Below are 24,113 nucleotides of genomic sequence, written 5' to 3' on the forward strand. Positions count from 1 at the left end.
TGTATGTATTACCTGGGAATCTGATTTAGGATTAGAAGGACATAAAGTTAGGGAGTCATATGTTTAGCTATGGCAAAGTACATATTACTTGTACTGCTAGAAAATTCTCATGAAAAATGGGAATGTGGTTTTTAAAGAGGCAGTAACTTTGTTCATTTATTATTTTTATTATTTTTTTTAAAGATTTTATATATTTATTTATTTATGAGAGACAGAGACAGAGAGAGAGAGAGAGGCAGAGACACAGGCAGAGAGAGAAGCAGGCTCCATGCAGGGAGCCCGATATGGGATTTAATCCTGGGTCTCCAGGATCAGGCCCTGGGCCGAAGGCGGTGCTAAACCGCTGAGCCACCTGGGCTGCCTCAACTTTGTTCGTTTAAATCATTTATAATTTTCTGTCATGTAAGCATCCATTAACTCACTGATTTTGAATGTCTGATAGTGCTTTTTCTTTGCAACTTTGAAATTCTGTTGTCCTGGTCAATATGGTGGGATGATCTTTATTGTATTGTGTTTTTACAAAGGATATATTTGTCACCATATTGGAATTTGAAAAACTGGAAAGACTTGAATTTGGTGGTACCAAAGGAGCGATTTTAAATGGACAAATCAACAAGATGATGGAAGAATTTATGGACCTGCGTGAAGTTTTTAAACAGAGCACTTATGACCCATCTGATTACAATAATATGGTAACACTGTACCTTTGCATTTTCATTTCATAGAACCCTATAATTTTAAAGCTGGGAAAGATGAAAGGTCACAGTGGTAATAGGTACTATCTGGTTACGAAGTCTCTTACCTACTTAGTGGTAGATCAGGGACTGGAGCTTAGGCCTTTGCATTTAGAAGTTTAGAACATTTAGAACTGTTTTTAACAACAGTGGACTCAGTCTGGATTTGTTTCTGGCTTATGTGTATTGGAAAGGAACTTTTCACCTTAACTCATTTTCATATGACTGTCTGATTTCTCTGTAACTTGTGTGTTTTATTTTAGCCTTTTCTGGAATCATTGGATAATTTTTTGGTCTGTTTGAACATTTAGTTTCCATCCATTCACTACATATATTATTAATATGTATATTGTCTCATGTTTTTTTTAATTCTATAGTGCTATTTGTAGTCTCATAATTTCAGTCTCAAGGAAATAAGGGGAAGCTTTCAGACTTAGGTGGTTCTGTTTTGTGCCACTCCCAGCAGGTTAGTAGCTGGGGAGAGATACCTGTGAGCATCCTTGCAGCTTTAGGATAAAAAATAGCTTTATTTTCAGTTCTTGGCCAAGAAGGGTAAAGTCCAGGTACCAAAAAAAAAAAAAAAAGGATTTAGCTCTAATCTTCATTGTTAATACAGAATATGAATTTATTCACTGTTGTGTTTATATTTGGTCAAATAATTGATTCTTTGTAATGCACAGATGCAGTACCTTAGCCTTATTGAAGACAAGGTCAGCAAACTTCATCCTTCTGAACTGTAGTTAGCTTTTGGGAAGTGAAAGTAATTATGAGAGGACACAGCCACGATGTGTCCTGCTGTTTTATGGAAAAGTAGGAGGAACCTAGGGCCCTGGTGACAAATAGCCTGAGCTCATCTCCGGAGCCTGGTAAGATGTCTCACACTTGGCAGGCATTCAGTGAATCTGCATGGAATAGAACTCTTGCAGCGCCTTGGCTTAGCTCTCCTGCACAGCTTGGCAGAGGAGTGCGAGACCCAGCATGCATGGGATCCTCAGGTGCATTTGAGTAGCAAAGTCTGGATTTCCTCATGATTAGAAAACCTGGCAGTTTTTCAGAGTGCCAGGGTTGGAGAATGAGGCTAGGTCTAGCTGATGTCACTACCTTGGCAACACCAAAGCTCCCTGAATTTATCTTCTCTGCCCAAAGCTGGCACAGTCCCAATCAAGGAGGAATAGAAATTTCGTTTGCTCTTGACATTCATACATATTTGCGTGGTATTTGTATTTTGGTATTGACTGTTTTGAAGCCCCATTTATTTTACAAGTAAAACAGGCAAGGCTTATTCCTTTAAATTAAAAAAAAAAAGATTTATTTTTGAGAGAGAGCATTTATAAGCAGGAGGGGCAGAGAGAGAGAATCTTAAGCAGACTACTTGCTGATTGCAAAGCCCAACACAAGTCTAACAACCCCAAGATCATGCCCCCAGCCGAAATCAAGAGTCAGAGGCTCAACTGATTGTGCTACTCAGGTGCCCCCAGGCTTACTTCTGATGTCTGTGTCTAGGTTGGAGACCCCAGTAACCTGCCCTTGAAGTGCTCCTTCATCCTCCTATCTGCTAATCTCACTTTAGAGTAGAATCTAGAAGCTCCTTGACTTTGATCCTTTCTTAAAATTAAAATGCTAATTAACTATAAGTTCATTTAATTGATTGCTTATGTTGAAGAGCTTTGCTTTTTTTTTTTTTTTTTTTTTTTACCATGTCCTGGTTATCAGTGTTGCTTCAGAATGTTGGAATGATTACATATTTTTAGCTTAATAAGCTTTTTATTTGGTGCTTTTTAGCTGAATACATTATTGATTTTTATGGTGAAATCAGTTGGTAATTTTTATGAGACATTTTCTCAAATTACTTCCAACCTAGTGTATTCATATAGGTTTACCACATGCCTACCCCTTGCTCTTCTCCTCCCCCTGTGTATACATCTGCATGTTCCCTGGTCCCTATTGAATATATGGTAGTGCTAACATAACAGTTGAGTGTATCATGATTTTGGTATAATAATGGTTTAAATATGGTTCAGTAAATTAAAGAAATAATTGCTAGTAATTTGCTTTTGATATGCTAGTATTTGTTTTTCTCTTTAATCAATCTCAAGCCTATAATCAGGCTTTGAGCTTTTATTGCCATGGCAAAAGAGGTGTGCCACTGTGGTCCATTTATAGAACATAGGGATTTTCTCAGGCATATCCATAAAAAAATTATTGGGCTTCTCAATTATTTTTGAATGGAAAGATCACTTTAGGTATTTTCCTTGACTTCTTCCTATGGAACTGTTGGGAGTTAGACAATTATGGGGAGAGGCTTGGATTATTTATTTTTTTAATTGAAATTGATTTGACATACAACATTGTGTAGATTTAAGGTGTACAACCTGTTAATTTCATACATTTATATATTGTAATGTGATTGTCATTGTAATGATAATTAGCACCGCTACTGCATTGCATAATTGTGTTTATTTTTAGTTGTTGGAATCATTATGTTCTAGTCTTTTAGCAAGTTTGATATTAAATGAATGTGGACACAATATATTAAAATAACAAACTTGTTAAGAGATTTGCTTTATTAATTGTATTTAACAGCAAATCTGGTGACTTTAAGCTCAGCAGCTTTGCTGACATTTTGAGGTATTAGTTGATTAAATAAAATTCTCCAGATAACTAAGCAAAGGTGGTGGCTGTTTGTGAAAGTAACATCTTGGCTCCACTTAGTCTCTGTGAATCAGAGTCCATTAATATTTACTGAGCAATTGCTGGGTGCCAGGAATCGTGCCAAACCTTCATACATTCCTGCTTCATTCTCACTATAACCCTGAGAGTGACACCCAGGCAGATGATAACAAGCAAATTACCTGAGATGACACTGTCCCCAGGGGTGGAACAGATTCCAGCCCATGCCTAGCACACTCTCCGCTGTGCCACTGTGACTCTTTAGTATTTGTCTCCTTTGTTGTCTCCTCGTTGAAATGAAGGGAATAAGTTCATGGGGGGGGGAGGGGATGCAGTTGGAGGAATTTACCTGAGCACCTGTGCCCCAAGGTGAACTGATCCAAGATGCAGCATGTCTTGCTTCTAGTCTGTCATTATACCAGAATGTAGAATACATTTTCAGAGTTGTTATTTAGTTAATCTATACTGGGTTGTATTCTAATTCCTATAATTAGTCCTCTGTTCTGTTCTGGTCTTCTGAATGATTGATTCTTCTATTACTATGTGTAGCATTTTCTAATTTTAGTGATAGAAATTTAGTAGCTATCTACAGGATTTTCATATGCCTTACCTGCTTATTTTTCAAGATAAATTTATTCTTTAAAAGCATGACATTCTTTTGGAAGTGTAACACATGCAAAAATGTACTCCCTTTCTTCTTACTCTGCTGTCTCTTCCCTTAATCTTCCACTTTCTCTCCCCAAAGGTTTCTACCTTAATGAGTTTCTTGTAATATTCCAAAGATACCTTTTTTTTTAAGATTTTATTTATTTATTCATGAGAGACAGAGAGGCAGAGACATAGGCAGAGGGACTCGATCCCAGGACTCCAGGATCACACCCTGGGCTGAAGGCAGGTGCTAAACTGCTGAATAAAAGTGGTGAGAGTGGACATCCTTGTATTGTTGCTAATCTTAAGAGAAAGGCTTTTATCTTTTTACTTTTGAGAATGATGTTAGCTGCAGGTTTGTCATATGTAGCTTATATTAATGTGAGGTGTGTTCCCTCTAAACCTACTTTATTGAGAGTTTTATGCGTAGATATTGAATTTTGTCGATTGCTTTTTCCGCATCTATTGAGATAATGATAATAAGATTTTTATCCTTTATTTCATTAATGTGTCTTTGGTCATGATGACCATCGTGAACGATCCTTCCAGTGTGTTGTTGAATTTGGTTTGCTAATATTTTGAGAATTTTTGCACTTGTGTTCATCAAGGATATTGCTCTGTAATTTTCTTTGTTGTGTCTTTGTCTGGTTTTGTTATCAGTATACTGACCTCATAGAATGAACTGGGAAATATTTCTTCCTCTCAGATTTTTTTAGAATAGTTAGAAAAGTATTAACTCTTCTTTAAATGTTTGGTAGAAAAAAAAATAAATGTTTGGTAGAATTCACCTGTCAAGCTACCTGGTCCTGGACTTCTGTTTGGGTTTTGTTTTCTTTTTCCTGATGCTTTTTTTGTTGTTGTTGTTACTAGTAATTGATCTGTTCAGATTTGTATTTCTTCTTGATTTAGTCTTAGAAGGTAGCATGTTTCTAGGAATTTTTCCATTTCTTCCAGGTTGCCCACTTTGTTCATGTATTATTTCTCATAGTAGTCTCTTCTAGTCCTTTATATTTCTGTGGTGTTAGTTACTTTTCCTCTTTCACTTTTGATTTTGAGTTTTCTTTTTTCTTTGATGAGCCTGGCTAAAGATTTATCATTTTTGTTTATTGTTTCAAAGAACCTGCTCTTAGATTCACTAATCTGATCCTTTTTTTTTTCCATTTTTAAAGTCTTTATTTTATTTATTTCCTACCTGATCTTTATTTCCTTCTACTGACTTTGGACTTTGTTCTTTTTTCCTAGTCCCTTCAGATGTAAGATTAGGTTCTTTGAAATTTCTCTTGTTTCTTGATTTAAGCCTATATTACAATAAATTTCCCTCTTAGGACTGCTTTTGCTTTGTCTCAAAGATCTTGAAACATTATGTTTGCATTTTATTTGTATCCAGGTATTTTTTTATTTCCTCTTTGATTTCTTTAATGACCCATTGGTTTTTTAGTAGCATATTTAATCTCTATGTGTTTGTATTTTGCAGTATATAATGATTCTTGAGTAATACCAGGAAATTTTTTTTTTTTTTTTTATTTTTTATTTATGATAGTCACAGAGAGAGGGAGAGAAAGAGAGACAGGCAGAGGGAGAAGCAGGCTCCATGCACCGGGAGCCCGATGTGGGATTCGATCCCGGGTCTCCAGGATCGCGCCCTGGGCCAAAGGCAGGCGCCAAACCGCTGCGCCACCCAGGGATCCCTTTTTATTTTTTTATTTTATTTTATTATTTTATTTTTTTTTATTAATACCAGCATTTTGTTTATGCTTTAGTAAGTATTTAACGAGAAACAGCTATGTGCTATAAGAACCCTATTAAATATTGGTACTATAACTCTGAAAACTAAGTCTCTTCATTATACTCCCAGAGCTTTGACTCCAGGGGAGAATAGAGGTAGGCAGTTACCCAGTGTGCTCAGTGCTAGGGTATGAAAAGTACAGAGTGCTGTGAGAGCATTTGTGAAAGGCCCCCTGCCAAAGGAGGTGCAAGGAAACTGAGAAAGTCACTGAAGGATAAATAGAACTGAAAAATAAATAGAAATTAAGCAGGTGAAGCGTAGTTAAAAAGAAAGGGATTAGCAGAAAATTGTATCTTGCAGAGAGAGAGGATGTGACAAGGCAGGTGTGGCAAGATCCTACTGTGAATGGGGGAGGGGAGAAGGTGCTGGAATAGTTCAGAGCAATAAATACGGTCCAGATCACATAGGGTTTTGTGGAATATGGTGAGACTTTGAGACTTTATCTTAAAAAATAAGAATTATGAATTAGAGTGATATCATAAGATTTCTATTTTGTCTTATTAAAGATTTTGATAGAGCAAGCGTGCACAAGCAGGGGGACCTGCAGAGGGAGAAGGAGAAGCAGGCTCCTCGATGAGCAGTGAGCCCGATGCAGGCCTCGATTCCAGGACCTCTGGATCATGACCTAAGCTGAAGGCAGATGCTTAGTCGACTGAGCCACCCAGGTGCCCATAAGATTTCTATTTTAGGAAGCTTGTTTAGATGGCACTTTGAAGAATTAGAGGGACAATAACAGAGGTGAAGGAAATAGTTGGAAAGTGCTTAGCAGAAATCCAGGTGAGTGGTATGGTGATCTGGACCAGAGTGACACTGAGAGAGGAAGCACAGTGGGTGTACTCAAGAGGTGTTAAAGAGAAGAGATAGCACTTGACTCAGAGAGAAGGGAGCAAAGGAGATGGCTGAAATTCCTGTTTGGGTGTCTTAAAAGAGCTGCTTCATAGAGTAGATGATGAATTGAGATTTGTACAATGAATTGGGATTATCTGTGGGACTCCATGGGGAGAGATGCCATTGCCTGTTCTGAATTTGGGTTGAATGAGTAAAACAGAGTTTGAGAGAGGAAGAGAGACAGTTGGACAGAGATTTGCCTTTTCCCCTTGCTGAGATGTTAAGTACTAACTGTTTAAGTAATATTTGAGCATCTCAAGTTGTATGTTTCTTTTTTTTTTAAGATTTTTTTAATGTATTCATGAGAGACCCAGAGAGAGAGAGAGAGAGAGAGAGAGAGAGAGAGAGAGAGAGAGGCAGAGACACAGGCAGAGGGAGAAGTAGGCTCCATGCAGGGTGCCCGATCCAGGACTCAATCCCGGGTCTCCAGGACTATGCCCTGGGCTCAAGGGGGTGCTAAACTGCTGAGCCACCTAGGCTGCCCAAGTTGTATGTTCCTTGTTGCCATACTGAGAGGAGGGATAAGTTAGGCTTGTTAGGACTTGTTGGGAGGTTTTGTTTACTTTTTTGAAAGTCAGTGATCCTTGAATGAAGAGACTGTCTCTCATTCAGACCTGGAGACTTCCTCTTGATGCTAAATATAACATTGTGGTAGATGACACATAGAGCCCTAGATCGTTGCCATTACACTCTGTTCTCAGGACAGTGTGAAAGTCCACACAAGGGGGCAGTCCTTCATAGAGACATTAGAAACATCACGGTTGCCAGGCTTTAAATTCTGATTCTGCCAATTAGCAATGGTGTGATTGTGGGCAGATGATTTGACTTATCTGAGTTTGTTTTGTCACCTATAAAATAGAAACAATACTATCGGGGATCCCTGGGTGGCTCAGCAGTTTAGTGCCTGCCTTTGGCCCAGGGTGCGATCCTGGAGTCCGGGGATCGAGTCCCACATCGGGCTCCCGGCATGGAGCCGGCTTCTCCCTCCTCCTGTGTCTCTGCCTCTCTCTCTCTGTCTGTCTATCATAAATAAATAAATCTTAAAAAAAAAAAAACAACAATACTACCTACACCATGTGTTGTGCAAATTGAGTTAAAGCATTTAGAACAGAAAACTGAATGTTAGCTGTCCTTATTACTGCTGTTATGAATAGATGAGGCTTGATTTCTAGAGGTAACAGAGGACTTCATGATGTGAAATGTGTGGTGTGTGCTCTAGGGGCCATTTGATCGGAGAGCCCACAGTGTTTGTGAATTTCTGGGGCTTCTTCACCGTGAATTGCGCTGCCATACGGATGATAGTTGCTCTTCCATGATTTCATTCTTTCTGATTATGAGAGTGGGTGGTAAGTATTAAGCAGAGACTGGGAGCTGTTAAACTGCATATTAACACCCTGGGAAAACACAAGAGCGTTGTGTTTGATCTGTATCACCAACGATGCTTTCTTACAGACCTGTGATTTCACTTCTCACCTGAAGAAAGTGCTTCTTGCTAGGCTTTCTGCTCCATGAAAAACAAAACAAAAAACTCTCCTATTTAAACTTGGACTGAAGTTGTGATGACAGTGGCTTCTTTTTGATTTTTTGCCAGGCTTTGCTTTATCGTTTATAATCACAATGGACTGGGAGAGAGGGAGGACAGGCTGGCGGGTCAGAGTTGTGTCACTGGGGGTCTGAGCCAGTGGAAAGGACAGGCTGACAGTGCTAAGTGCTCCAGGTTCCTCTAAGGCTGCCATTTTGAGCAGTTAGCCAGATATAGCCCTTCCTTGGTTTTGTCTGGGATCCCAGTGTGAAACATGGTTGGGGAGGGAAGGGGCAGGGAGGGAGAGGGAGGGAGCCACGTCATGCCTATGTGATGGCTATTTTCACTGTTGGATACTTTCCCATAAACCATCTTACTTTGGCTCTTCCAGGAATTTGAAAGTGATTATGTCGCGTTTAAGTCGAAAACTTTGGATTTTGACAGAAGGCTTGGGACAATTCTTTGCGAAGGTTTCTTTAACTGCAATGGTTTAGAAGCTGCATTCAAGGTTAGTTCTGAAGAAGCTATCATTAAAGAATATTTTACTAATGAATAATACGGATTGTTAGATGAAAGGAGTGAATACATTCCTTTCTGATCCAGGCAAACTATTAACTGGTCACATTCTGTTGATATTCCCTTCACTGAGTTACATTTTACTTAATGCACTAATGAATGGTATTTGCTTGGGACAAGGTCCGTTTTAGGACTTTGGACTATTGATCTTTTCTCAAATTCAGTGTTTGAGCTCTTGTTACCTTTAAAGCCAGTTTGGCATGGCCTGTGAAATCCTCATTCAAAATGTTGCCACTGTGAAAAGTGAAAAATGACTTAATGCAAGATTTTCTCTTTACTGTTGCTTATGTGTGTTGGGTTCACCTACCCACTTGGCTACTCTGATTGAAACAAATAGGAATTTGTATACAAATGTACATTTCATCAGGCATAAGACACCGTTGATAATCACACACACCATTATTTTTGTACATAAATTAAAATGCTGCCAAAAGATGATGATGAGGGATGCCTGGGTGCCTCAGTGGTTTAGTGCCTGCTTTTGGCTCAGGGTGTGATTTTAGAGTCCCAGGATCAAGTCCTGCATCGGGTTCCCTGCATGGAGCCTGCTTCTCCCTCTGCTTATGTTTCTGCCTCTCTCTCTCTGTGTCTCTCATGAATAAATAAATAACTAAAATCTTTTAAAAAAAGATGATGATTCCATCAATTATATAACATGGTCCACTTTCAGATGTTAGGAAATGAAAAAAATGTTGGACAGATGAAGAAATGTGGTATGGGATATTTGTATTCCACGTTGGATAAAAGAAACACATTTTCTTAGACCTCCCAAAAGGACAGCTTATGATGTGGGGAAGAGGGACACTGTGTGAAACCGGCTTGTCAACTGCAAGTCAGGTGTAAATTCAGATGACATCCCAAAAGAGGAATGGAGAATTTTGTTTCCGAAGAAACACACCTAGGGAATCGTGGGCACAATTCATTGAAAATGGCAGTGCAAAACAATAGAACAGACACAGACTTTACACAGGCTACTGTTTGATTTCAACCTTTAAATTCACATGACTGGTTGGGTGGTGGTGAAGGTGCAAGTGTCTTCTGGCCCCAGTCAAGCTTTTTATCACAGAGAACTTGCAAGGATTGGGTCCGGGGTGGCTCAGTCGATTAAGTCTCTGACTCTTGATGTCAGCTCAGGTCATGATCTCAGGGTTGTGAGTTCAAGCCCCATGATGGGCTCCACACTGGCATGGAGCCTATTTGAAAAAAAGAAAAGCATTCATAAGGATCAAATAGTTCTTTGTTTTGTAAGAGCTGGTAGATGAAACTGAGATGCTATTCGCCAAAATATATAGCTTATTGTAAAATTTAGCTGCCTGTGATCCCATCTCTCAGAAATTACTATTTAATACTGCCACTGCTTTTCTTTGGCTACGTATGCATACATGTATCCCTCTGACAAGAGTGATATCACTGGCTGACCCTCTTCAATAACCTTTTTTACTTAGGAATGGATCATAAAAATATTCCTGGTTTTATAGCAGAATTCACTACTTTTGTAATGGCTACATAATGTATCATACTCTGTGTTACTGGAACTACTTTGTTACATGCTTTTATAAATAACAGGAGGAAAGAGTATAGATCTTTTTACAGAGGCTCATACCTTTTCTAATTCATGTCTCCCTCCTTCCTGTAGCACAGCCGTTAATAATGGATTCTATTTTAGTAGGTGCCACTTATGTTTCTAAACAACTTTATCTTTTTGTCGTGTTTTTTGTCTTTAACCTTGCACATATTTGTATCTTGTCTATGGAAACATACAGCAAGAGCCCCCCTGCCCAGTAGCTCTGCAGGCCTGGGACATCATCTTACAGGTTTTGTTACTTTAGATTCCCTTCTTCTGTGTCTTATAAAGCAGACATCTACACACTGCTTGAAGTTGTGTGGACCGACTGCTAGTCAGAGCAGGAATAGTAGTAGCAGAAAGAAAAAATTACAGGGTCACATATTGAGGAAAAATTATTTCTACCATAGGTACAGGATGATGATCTCTATTTTGCCTTTAGGTTCCAGGGAATAAATAGTTACAGACAGTTTTCTGAAGACCATGATTCATGCCTGCTCTCGGCAAAGACATGACCAGGAAGGGCAATGGGACCAAACAGTGTTCTACCCTAATAGGAAACTGTAGTTCAAAGCCTACAATGTTGGCACTGAGTAAAAAAACAAGACAAAGCACAACACTAAAAGATGTTTCTCCAGAATTTACAGTGTCTGCATGAAGGTAGACCGAAATGTATAAGATGTATCCAGAAAAGTCTTTAGGCAGTAAAATTGAAAGCTTGAAAATTATGAAATGTACAAGATTAAAGAAATCTTGTGAAGAGGCAAACCTAGGAAAAATACAAAGATGTACTACTTCAGTAGTGGCAACAGCATTATGAAAAACCATGTTACATAGTGAAACAGAGAAGTAGAAGAAAAGGTAAACTGTATGGATCTCAGATGGTATATTCAGGGCAAGAAGCATGTGGTGGGAGTCCATTTTTCATCTTCTGAGGCTGATCAGAAGGAAAATGTCTAAACTCTTCACAAAATAGCTCTCAGTTTCATGAAGCAAGAGGTTCATATGCCCCCCCCCCCTTCTCATCCCAGAGGGTAGTTTTTATGTATCTGTAATGCCGAAAAATTAGGACAATGTGTACTACCTAAAAGGTTAAGACTTTTCTTTACTACCATTTGTGGGCTTTTCAGTATCTCAAAAGAATATTTTTTTCTGTATCTTTTCTCTTGTGTACTTGGAGTCAAATCTCAATAAGCATATCAGGTAGGCAAGTTGAGAGGCAGCTGGGAAGCTCCTAGTGTTTGAGTTGTGGTCAGTACAGTAAGCATTTGAAAGAACAAGTTGTGGAGTAAATGCATTTCCCCGGTGTTGGTAGATTGCACCTGTTTGTGAAATCAGTGTTGGCTTTTGAACGTTAACCTGAAATCCGAAGTCAACAAAATAGTGGTTGGAAGAAGAAAGTTAATTTGCATTTTGCTAGGTAGCAGCTAACCAAGCAGGTCTTTAAATATTTAGCAGTTTCTATACTGGTTATAGTGGATATGACTGGGTAGGGGGAAAAGCCAAATGTGTCTAAACTGATTTGCATTTTACTTTATATAGTTTTTTCTTTGTGAGTTTTTTTTTTTTTCAGTGAATGTGGTTGATGTAAAAATTTAGAAAATGTTAATGAGGCAGTTTTTAAAGAAAATGATATTTTTCCTATAATTTTACTTGAATTCCAGCATGATTAACATACAGTGTTATATTAGTTACAGGTATACAATATAGTGATTCAACAGTTTCTGTACGTTACTCAGCACTCATTGTAAGTGTACCTCTCTATTCCTCATCACCTATTTTACCCATCCCCACCCCCACCCACCTCCACCTGATAACCACCAGTTCTCTATAGTTAAGAGGTTTTTCATTTCTTTTTTTCCTTTGCTTTGTTTCTTAAATTCCACATATGAGTGAAATCATAGGGTATTGTCTTTCTCTGCATGATTTGTTTCGCTGAGCATTATACCCTCTAGATCTATCCATGTTGTAAATGGCAAGATTGCATTCATTTTTATGTCTAATATTCCATTGAAAAAAAAATATATGCTCCACTTCTTTATCCATTCACCTCTTTTTTTTTTTAAGATTTTTAAAATTTATTTATTCATAGAGACAGAGAGAGAGAGAGAGAGAGAGAGACAGAGACACAGACACAGGCAGAGGGAGAAGCAGGCTCCATGCAGGGATCCCGACATGGTACTCCATCCCAGGTCCCCAGGATCACACCCCGGGCTGCAGGCAGCACTAAATGCTGTGCCACCGGAGCTGCCCCTCCATTCACCTCTTGATGGGATACTTCCATGTTTGGCTGTTGTAAATAACGCTACAGTGAGCATAGTGGTGCATATATCTTTTCACATTAGTGTTATTGTATTTGGGTAAATACCCAGTAGTGCAATTACTGGAACATATATAGTAGTTCCATTTTTAATTTTGTGATGAACCTCCATACCTTTTTCCATGGTGATTACACCAGCTTGCATTCCCACCAAAAGTGCACGAGGGTTCCTTTTTTCTCCACGTCCTGGTCAACTGTTGTTTAAGGAAAACAGATTTTGAAGAACACCTATTATTTCCCTAAAAGGAATTAAAAAAGCTTTCGTTTTTGGGCATGTTGCTAATAAAGCACAGACCAAGCTTGGTATATGGTTTTCTGCTCATGGTATTTTCTTACTTTGAGGAGGTATCTTTTTTTATCTTTAAAGATTTTATTTATTTGAGAGAGAAAGTGTGTGTGTGAGAGAGCATGAGTGGGAGGAGGAGGAGAGGGAGAAGGAGAAGGAGGCTCCCTACTGAGCAGGGAGCCTGAGGCAGGAACGTGGGAGCAGGACCTGAGCCAAAAGCAGATGCTTAACCGACTGGGCCACCCAGGCACCCCAAGGAAGTATCTTCTTTTAAAGAAATACCTCTATAACAGGCCTAATAACTAACATTTTTGAAGCCCACACAGTCAGCAAGTGACAAAAATAATTTTCAGTGGCACCGTGGTTGTTGAGAGCCCACACAGGGAAGCACAGACCCTGGTGCCAGACTGCCCAATGTCAAATGCCAGCTCTGCCACCAGCGGTGTGAATTTGGGGAGCATACTCCCTCTCCACCGCTCCATTTTCTTACCTGAAACCTATGATAACAGTATTTTATGGCCGTTAAAATACAGCACCTGGCCACCTTGTCAGCATTATATAAACACTGCTTATGGAGAAATACGTGTTTTAATTACACAATTGTGCTTTCAAAGAAAGCTGTCTCACACAGGGTCCACATGGGGCCAAAAGTAAGGCTGGAGGCTAATAGATACCCAAGGTTAGGCTTGCAAGTAGTTGAGCTTTGTGGAATCTGGTGGGGAAAGTTAGCTGGGATCTGGGCAGGGGGTCATGGACTATGCAAAGACATTTGGGAGGACCTTTACTTTTTTGCTGCTGGTAATGTGTTCCTTTTCAGGCCACATGTTTTGTTTGTTTTTTTGGTCTCCCTACTCATTGGCCTCTTCTCCTTGCTAGTAGGCTTGTTCCCTACTAGTTTGACTGCTGTAGGTTCAGCTGCTGTGTCCTGGTTCTCTTCCCGAGCAAGGGAGAAGGTGATTAGTTCAAGGCATTAGTTTGAGGTAGAACATTCACATCAAAGGAACTGTCTGCCTGTGGAGTGCTTGTCCTGGGAACAGGTCACTGCTGCCTGAGGCCAGCTGGGGTGACTACATGGTCTGACCTGGAACACAGGCTGCCAGGGACAGGACAGTCACAGTAACTGATAACATTCGGTATAATATTAGTGGTGTGACCTGGAGGTCCTCAATAGGGATATTTGCATCAAAAGAGCACTTGTATAGGAGGGGAGAGTGAATAAGGATGGATTTTGCTTCTGCTTTTGTATCTGCAAAGCATCCTCAGCCACATTTCCTGGCGCCCAGCAGGAAGAAGTAGTGTTACCATGAGCAGGGATTACTGACAGACCGTTCGTTTAGGACTCCTCCTAAGGAACAGAAATTACATTTTGTATCTGTTTTATTGGAAAAGTGTTTTAGATTTGGAGATAGTTGATTCTTGTCGGGTTCTGGATTTTTGCTTTAACCCTAGTCATGGAGGAGGTTTAATGGGGGAGATAACTGAGTAACTATATTAAAAATCCATGGTTCTTAACCTTTTAACCTTGATTTTTACAGCTTTTGACTGTATTTGGGAATTTTCTAGAGAAACCAGTTGTCATGGAAATTTTCAGCCCACATTACAGCACACTGGTGCACATGTTTAATGCAGAATTGGATACGTGTAAGCAATTGTATAATGACCACGTGAAACAGGTAAGTAGGGGATGAAGCTGAGCACATCCCCAGCATCATTTTTGTGGGTGGTGGCCATCAGCTAGAATTTATCTAAAGATCTAAAGATTAGATAAGGAAGGTAAACCTTTTATGCCTTTATTTGATTGCCTTCTGCAGATGAAGAACCTGCTCTAGGAACCATAACTCCTATTGAGATTACTTAACACGTACATTTCACGTCTTTGTACTGTGAAACTACCGAAATGAACAATTGCTTACAAGGTTGGAAATGCATGCTGATTAAACATTCCCTTCCTCCCTCTTCACCAAAATATGATTTTGCAGATCGAGCGTGGAAATGTCATTCTTCACAGGAATATGCCATTTACTTCAGGCAACATCAAATGGGCTAAAGAGGTCTTTGAACGACTTCAGACATTTTGGTCCAACTTTGCATCTCTCCGGTATTTGTAAGTTATTGGGCTTATTTCATGGTAAATTAATTATCCTAATGAGACAGGCAGGTTTTTTTTAGAGGGTAGTGAGTTGTTCATTTCAGCCCTTGAAGAGTCATTGCCCTATTTAACTTTTTGTTGGCTGAGTTCATCGAGAGAGATCCATCCCCCCATCGTTTTAGAATACATTCAGTGGGACCCTTAAAACTTCCATCTGTTTGCCCGTTGCAGGTCCTTATATATTTTCTTCCCACTTTTCCTTTGCACCTGCAGTATGTTGGTAGTTTTTGGTTCCTCTTCTTCAGTTACTAGCACTCCTTTTATTTGACAGATTTCTGTACCTTCCTCTTTTCTTTGTAGGAACTGGTAACTTTCTGCTCTTGTACTTTGGTACGTCTCTGGAGTTGCATTCATTTTGTAACTCTATCTTTTAAGGCAAAAACAATTCATAAGCATTATTTGGCGTTTCTTATTTCTATTCCTGTTTTCTATAGTGCATTTAATTTTACTTTCTATTGTATGTATCATTGTAAAGTAGTTAAGCTGACATCTAATATGTAGGAAAGTAGAAAAATCATATTCCTACAGATTCTTGGAAAGTCCTGATGATGCCCTAGTTTATCAGAAGTATATTGAAATGGTCGCTTTGCTAGAGCAATTTGAAAATCATATCTATGATGAATGGAAAAGTAACGTGGATGAAATCTGTGAATTCAATTTGAATCAACCCTTGATTAAATTCAGTGCCATAAATGGTCTTCTCGGTGTCAACTTTGACCCAAAGGTAGGGGTCTGATGTTTCTAGGTTTTATATATTTTTATTTTTATTACAAGTGTATTCCTGATACTTCCGGTCATTTACATTAATTTGGGAGAATGTTAGTCCTATGAGGATTATAACTGAAATCAGCTTCTAATGAGTCTTTGTTTTAGAGATTTGTTTCCCAAATGCCATATTAATTACTTTTTTTTTTGCCTTGCGATTATTTACTGCTTCCACCTTTACTGGATAATGAGCTAAAGTAGGGTACATTTCATTTTATCTTTGTGTTCTGTGTTTCTAGTATAGTGTTGGGCACTTGATAATACTTAATAAATGTTAGCTCAGTTGAATGTAGTCATTAGTCTTTTATAAGAGTTTTCTGGCATGAATTATATTTGTAGCACACATATCGTTTTTAATTAAAATTTTATCATGTAAGATTTGGAGAATCCATGAAACATGGAATGAGAATATCCTTCAAGGGGGGCAATAAACTGTTATATGTTGGTTAAATTGGTAATTTTTATATAATGGTTTTCAAAAAAACATAAAACAACATATAAATACCCCAAATAATATGAATAATTAAGTATATCCAGGATGAAAATTACCTTTATTGAAGAGATGGTTTTTATCCTATGATAAACCACCTAACAAAGAAATTTCATAGATTATCTGAATAAGTTTATTTTCCCAAAATTTCATGTTATGTGATAATGAAAGTGCAGGAACTTTAATAGCAATTATATATATAGATGGTTGTGTGTATATATATTTATACGTAACATACTCTATGTACTTATAACTGATAAATGATATATGTGTATGTATATATTTTAACCTGTCTCCAACTCTAAGAGCTTGGTAGGAGGCACAAAATAAACCTTTCCTGTTTACTTAAATGAATATGCTTTACAGGAAAGGGCAAACAAAATATCTGTATGTTGTCATTACAAAAAAACTAGTAAATATTTGGTAATTTTTTAGATAGTGGAGATTACGTGCTGTTTTTTTAGTGATTGTCCTGTCTTTCATGTCAGTTCGAATGTATGTCTAGGTAAGAAGTGAGAAAGTTAGCCTCAGTGGATTTATTTGTTATAATCTGTACCCAAATTCTCATCTGTTGTCCTAAATTATTACAAAAAATAGCATCGCTTAATTATGTTTACAAACCTTAGCACACATATATAAATATGACTGAGAGAATTTAGGATTTGGGCAGCCCCGGTGGCGCAGCGGTTTAGCACCGCCTGCAGCCTGGGGTGTGATCCTGGAGACCCAGGATCGAGTCCCACTTCGGGTTCCTTGCATGGAGACTTCTTCTCTCTCTGCCTCTCTCTCTCTCTCCCTCTCTCTCTCTCTCTCTCTGTGTGTCTCAATAAATAAATAAAATATTTAAAAAAAGAACTTAGGATTCCTTCTATGTCTGATTTCATAAAACCTGCTTAAAGAATCTAAATTCCTGAGATGTTTCAGGAATAATTCCTGTGATTGTACCTGAAGGGATTCTAAAAACAAAATGTATGGTACTAGTTCACCTGTGGTGTGACAGCCTAAGGAAGTCAACTGGTTTACCTTTTAAACATGTTATGCAGTCTTTTCCTCAGAGCCTGTGATTTATAGATATAGTCACTTCTGCTACAACATGACATGTGCATTCCTAAAAATCACTGTGCTATGAAAGATTGCACAATAAAAAGTAGAGCACTTATGGGGAAGATGGGGGTTAGGGCTAGCGCACTTAAAAGCTGTCAGCGGTGCATTAGAAAATAGGAAACTAGGAAGAACAGCACTTTATACATTTTAAATGGCCAAATAATACTTAAATACTACAGTAAATTTGCCACTTACCCTTGACAAAGACCGGAAGCTTGCTCATGGAAGTGGGTGTTGGACAGGTGGCAGTTTGTGCATTGTTGTGGTGATAGAAGGAGGGCTGTCTGATACCAGGCAGAAAGTTGTACCCCCTGTGTGAATGGGAGTGGCTCATCATACTTGAGTGAACTGAGGTATTTGGTGGCTGTTGGCATAGGAGCATTTTGCATATTTCTAAGCCTTTCAGTTGAGTTGAGTGCAGTTTTTAGCATTTACCTAGTGTTTCTTGCTAATGACATTGTAGTTAAGCAGACCAAATTTGTGGTAGGCCCACATTGCTAGTCTGTCAGTTATATTGCAACAAATTTATGTTTTCAAAACAAACATTGTAGCAGAACAGCACTGGGAAAAGATTGAGTCCCTGTATAGCCTTCCATTTCACATCTCTATGTGCACATGTCACTCTTTTGCTTGAATTCTTTCTCTGACTGTGGGCCACAGCCAGTGATTTTTACCTTTGTTATTTATACTTCTGTGTCATAAGAATGTATAATTACTTCTATTAAAAAACATATGAAACAATAGCCTTTTTACATTGAGGATTTGAAAATTTTATAATCATTGGATAAAATTTTAAGCGTTTGGATTTTAACGTGTTAAAAGAGAATGACATTCTTAAAATACACAATAATCCTTGATTTTCTTTTAATAGCTTGTGGCTGTATTGAGAGAAGTGAAATACCTTTTGATGTTGAAGAAGTCCGACATACCAGGGTCAGCTTTAGCTATCTTCAAAAAAAGAAACACTATTTTAAAGGTTAGTGTTTGTAGATATTAGGGCATTTTTTGAACAGAAATATTTTGATTTGTAATGCTGACCATGTAGACCTATAGTACTTTTATGCCTCTAAGATATGTAGCTTTAAATATTTGGTACTTTTTGTCTTGGGATTTCCTTTTCCCAGTACATTGGAAATCTTGAACTTCTTGTGCAAGGCTATAATAAGTTGAAGCAGACTCTTCTGGAAGTGGAATACCCTCTGGTTGAAGATGAGCTGAAGGCCCTGGATGAGCAACTGCAGGCAGCCGTGACGTCACTGACGTGGCAGGATGACTGCTGCGAATACATCAAGAGGGTGAAAACAGCCACGTCTGAATTGGCACACAGAGTGGAGCACACACAGAGCAATGTTAAAGTGATCCAGCAAACCATGAAAGCTTGGGCAGAGTGTACGCTCCTTCCCAGGAGGGAGCACAGAAGGGAGACTGCCTTTACTTTGGAGGACAAGGCTGATTTGTTTACGAAAAAATACAAGCTAATTCAAGAAGATGGCTGCAGGATACATAACTTGGTGGAGGTGATTGCTTTTAAGGTTTTGACATTGACTTAAGATCTTTTCAATTAGTTGACAAAGAGCAGATATAACCTAATAATGTTGGATTCCTTTATTGGGCTGGAGAGAGCTTTATGTATGATTTTGTTAAGCATTTAAAATGGAGGAATTTGCATTACTCACCTCCAGTTTTTTCATGGGCCTACAATTTCTGCAGCCCTTGCTTATTTTCATCCCTGAGGGAAGAGATTGGAATGTGAGATATATTGATGAAACAGAAAGCCTAAAGCTGGAATCCTTGTCTTTGTCATAGCTACATGCTCTTTGGGATGCTATTCATAGCTGGCCCTGTTTGAAGAATGCCTGTAGGTGCCAGCCATCTTGACCGTGTCACCTCCTGCCACCCTCTCAGCCTTCTCGTAATGGTGGACAATGGTCACTCTCCTTTTACTATGTATTTGAATTTTCAAAAACAGTAACAGGCACTATTCTAGAGTGATCAATTTAAGAGAAGACAAAAATAAAACCAAAGAAACAAGGCAGAAAAAGAAAACAAATGCAACCAAACAAAAAGTCCCTTATCTCTTGGACCTTACATTCTAGTTGGAATAGGTAGAGAAAATGACATATATGGAATAGGTCAATTGGTCATAGGAGAAATGGTAAAAAAAAAAAAAATATATATATATATATATATATATATATATATATATATATATATATATATATACACAGCAGGTAGGATAGGGAATCATTGGTATGCAGTGTATTTTATATGCGGTGATCTGAAACCCTTCCATACTAAGGTAGCAGTTCTGCAGAGAACTGAAAGGGAAAGAGAATGAGCCATGTGTATATCAGGAGAAGGGTGTTCTAGGTAGCAAAAAAGTATAGAAGTTTGAGGAAGAAGCACAGGTGGTCTATCCAAGGATCAGTTAGAGAGCCAGGATGCCTGAAGCAGAATTTGCAAGGAGAATAGTAGTAGTTGATGAAGCTTGGAAGGGACCAAGGACAGATACATGGTATTGACAGGCCATTATGAGAACTTGGGTTTTTACCATGAGGTGAAATAGCAGCCAGACACTCTCTACTCAAAGGCTAGCCTGTTGAGTGTAAATCAGAGGGGAGCAAGGAGGTGGTAGGAGGTAAAGAGACCTTTGAGAGATTATTATCATAATTCAGGTGATAACGGCTTGGGTCAGAATGGTAGTGATTGAAACAATCATGCTAGATATATTTTGAAGGTAGAGCCGACAGGATTTGCTATGATGAGTCAGGAGAGAGAGAATTCAAGGATGGATTCAAATTTTTTGGTCTGAGCAACTGAAAAATTGGAGTTTGCCTTTACTGATATGGGGGAGAACTGTGATAGAGTGGATTTTGTATAGAAAAGAGAGGCTTGGGGCAGCCCCGGTGGCCCAGCAGTTTAGTGCCGCCTTCAGCCTGGGGTGTGATCCTGGAGACCCGGGATGGAGTCCCACATCGGGCTCTCTGCGTGGAGCCTGTGTGTGTCTCTGCCTCTTTCTCTCTGTGTCTGTCATGAATAAATAAAATCTTAAAAAAAAAAAAAAAAAAAAAGAGAGGCTTTGGTTTGGCCCATGTTAATTAGACACATATGCCCACAGACCTGGAGTTTAGGGTAGAAGACCAGGCCAGTGACATAGAATTGAGAGCCAGGAGCACGTATGTCATATGTAAAGCCAGGGACTTAGACCTACTTCATGTAGGGATTAATGTAGGGATTAATAGGTAGAGGAGAGGTCCAAGGACTGACCCTGAAGTCATCTCTGAGGCCAGGGAGAAGGGGAGGGTCCAGCACAGGATGCTAAAAAGGAGGCAAGTGAAGCAGAAGGAAAAATCGAGAGAGATGCTGTCCTGGAAAACAAGTCAAGAAGAGATGCCAAGGAAGAGAAAGCATTTGACTTTGTCCCATACTCCTTCAGGACCTGAAAATGAGGGCCGAGGCTGGCAGATGTTGCAGCGTGGAGGCCTTTGATGGCTGTGACAGAGCTAACTTGATACAGTGGAAGCTAGATTGGAGTGGCTGACAAGAATGGGAGAAATGGGACCAGAAAGCCATTAAACTGAGGATGTCTGAGGTGGCCAGAACTAAAAACTCTGCAGGGCCTGGGGCGTGTCAGAGATGGGGAGGATTTTATTTTTAATGTTGGTTGAGGTTTCTGAGTGATTGTATGTTGATGGGAGTGATCTAGTAGAGGGAAAATAATTCTCAGAGGTAAGTCCTGGAAGGAAAGGGATTTTGTAAATACATGTGGGAGTTGGCTGTAGCTAAGAATTTGGAGAGTTCATCTGCAGTAACTGGAGGGAGGAGGGCAAAGGTCAGGAATGAGGCGCTCACAGCCGGGCAGCTCGAGGGAGATACATACAGGGAAGTTCATTTTCACTCTTATTAAGGAAAAAGGGATGGGAACAAAAAAGCGTATTCCACATTTCCTTTGGAGCATGTTCGTTACACGGCACCATCTCTATAGATGTATGTGGTCCTTAGACCATGACACTCTCCTTTGGCCAGGGCAATGACACCCTCACTGTGCACACACACCACCATCACAGAGCACCATGGCCTGGGGTTTGCCCCCTGTAGAGGTTGGAAACCAGGGTGTTTAGTCTTGTGTTTTCCAGAATCCAGGCCTGAATTTTCTCAGGCGTTAAGTGAAGACCCTTGTCTCTAGGCTAACTCTCAGTGGGAGAACAAGCGACAGACCATGGTTTTTCTCCTGAAATTGACTATAGCTGACCACGTAGTTTAGTATTCCATTATCATTCGCTTAAGGTGAGCCTCCTAAGGGCCCCAGTACCCTTTATAGATTCTTAAGATATTTGAGTGAACAGAATAAAGAGCCTTGCTTCTGTGGTGCTTGCATCCTAGTGAGGGGAGAGACGGAATAAGCAGCGGGTGTAAGGCAGGGACGTTAGAATTGGTTGAGTGCTGCAGAACAAAGATGAAATAAGAGCAGGGCGCAGGAGTTTTGGAGTGCTGGGCTGGGGTTTTAGGTAGGATGATCAGCATGGGCCTAAATGAGAAGGTAGATGAGCAGGAAGTTACGGAGTCCACGTAGTGAGCCCTGGGAAAGGAGTATTCCAGACAGAGGAAACAGGCTTCAGGGAGGACCATGGCATGTGTTTTGTGCAGGGAGGTGCATGTGGGGCAGCTGAGGGAGTAGAGGGGTGGAGAGTACGATGAGCTGAAGTCAGATGCTCACGGGGTGTGAGGAGGGGGGCGGGCACATCAGGGAAGTCCTCGCAGGCCTCTGTACACACTTGGGCTTTTACTCTGGGCTACGTGGGCAGCTCATTGCAGAACTTGGAAGAGAGGGAAGTAAACATGATCTGCCTCTCATTTGGAAGAGAGACTGGCGTGTTGTCATGTTGCAACTAGAGCACAGGGAAGGCAGAGGGCCTGGTGGGTTACTGTGGCAGTGACCTAGGTGACAGATGAGTGATGCCTGGGCTGGGGGCGGTGATGATGGAGCCTATCAGAAGTGGCTGGATTCTGGATATATTTTCAGTAGAACAAACAGAATTTCCTAATAGGCTGGATGTGAAGCATCATAGAGGGAGGCATTGGGGATTATTCTAAGAATTTGGTCCCCTCAGAAGATAAGGTTGGAAGTTTTCTACTAAAAGATGGGCTCTATTCTTTTTTCCTTAAGTCAAAAACTAAGCAACTCTGGAGACCTTGTTCTCAGTATGGGAACAGAGGAAAAGCTCTAAATTGAGAGAAGTCAACTTCAAAATAGGAATAAAATCGTTCCCTGCACCCCCCCCCCCCCCCCCATATCAGCCCATGATTTTGAGCCTGGTCCTCAGACTTCCTCTGAGGAGTGTCACTGGGGGGAATTTGTGGAAATATTACAGAGGGTAGGTCATCATCTCTGCCTTTTCATGCTGCACCCTGTGTGGCTGGGGGATCCCAGGCAATAGTTTGCAGGCAGAGTCCAAGATGAAGAAAGAAGGGTAGAACCATGAAAGCTTGGATCTGGAAGGGACCTGAGCCATCACTGAGTGACCCCGAGCCCTTCTTCCCTTTTTCTCTTTATATTAAAATGTTGAAAATAAAAACAATTCTTATGAATGGCATTGCAGTATATAAACTGGATATCTTGGGATGAAAAAGTATCAGCAATGAGGCAGTCACAGATACTGTACTGTGAATGTTTGGAAGAGTCCTTTTTTAGGGAATCAAGAGGTCTTTTTTTTTTTTAAGATTTTATTTATTCATGAGAGAGAGCGAGAGAGAGAGAGAGAGAGAGAGAGAGAGAGAGAGAGAGAGAGGCGGAGACACAGGCAGAGGGAGAAGCAGGCTCCATGCAGGGAGCCTGACATGGGACTCGATCCCAGGTCTCCAGGATCACGCCCTGGACTGAAGGCGGCGCTAAACCGCTGAGCCACCCGGACTGCCCAAGGGAGTCCAGAGGTCTTGTTTCTTTTCCTAGCTTAGGTGCCAGCTTCCTACCAGTGTGACTGTTGGTGTATTTTAGGTCTTTGTTTTTATATCTTTCAAATGAATAGGCTAAACAAGATGGTCTTTAAGGATTTTTTTTTTTCCAGCTCTAAGATCTATACTTCTCCTTTTTAGTGCCTACAAAGGAGCCAGGACTGCTATGTACAGCTGCCCAGGATATCTGTGGCACAACACATGACTCTGGGGGTGTGGGTCACATACACTACAGACACATAGAGCTGTGAATGGTTCTACCTGGTTGGGCAATTCGGCATCGTGAAAGGAGAGGTCCTTAAATTTGTTGAGGGCAAGAAATCCCTCAAAAAACTTTCCAATCTTGGCCCTATCTTATTACTTCTGTAGCTATGGTTCTTGCATGTAACACACACCTTTGAATCTGGATCATATATCCACAGTAGCAAATGATCAAAGAAAGGACAGAGTATAGTCAACCCTATAAACAGCTCTCGTTTCAGTACTCCCTCTTCTCTGTGCTCTAGTTTCTGCCTTGGGCATCTGCCCTCTGGACTGTATGACTATGTAAGCTTTACCACTCAGAAAGGTATCTTTGGAATCAACCCTTGCTACCCACCTGACCTTTTCAAATCTATGTCCTTAGTCCTGCCACACTGTAGGCTCAACCTCTAGCAGTC

The 24,113-nt window shown here is 39.9% G+C and overlaps 1 protein-coding gene and 1 long non-coding RNA gene across 2 annotated transcripts in view; one reads left to right on the top strand and one right to left on the bottom strand.

Annotated features, from left to right (window-relative positions):
• DNAH11 (dynein axonemal heavy chain 11) overlaps positions 1-24,113 on the top strand; it is a 318,343-nt gene that overhangs the window by 25,893 nt on the left and 268,337 nt on the right. The window contains 7 exon segments of the mRNA XM_049093700.1: positions 525-692; positions 8,640-8,756; positions 14,530-14,667; positions 14,974-15,098; positions 15,672-15,867; positions 18,374-18,478; positions 18,627-19,019. Coding sequence (XP_048949657.1) covers positions 525-692; positions 8,640-8,756; positions 14,530-14,667; positions 14,974-15,098; positions 15,672-15,867; positions 18,374-18,478; positions 18,627-19,019 — 1,242 coding nt within the window.
• LOC125752477 (uncharacterized) lies at positions 9,595-17,808 on the bottom strand. Its single transcript, XR_007402045.1, has 3 exons — positions 17,698-17,808; positions 12,823-12,902; positions 9,595-10,017 (listed from the first exon to the last, which is right to left on the bottom strand). It is a non-coding gene; the product is annotated as an uncharacterized LOC125752477 (long non-coding RNA).

Source organism: Canis lupus, chromosome 14, assembly GCF_003254725.2.
Source record: "Canis lupus dingo isolate Sandy chromosome 14, ASM325472v2, whole genome shotgun sequence".
NCBI classification, from domain to species: Eukaryota; Metazoa; Chordata; class Mammalia; order Carnivora; family Canidae; genus Canis; species Canis lupus.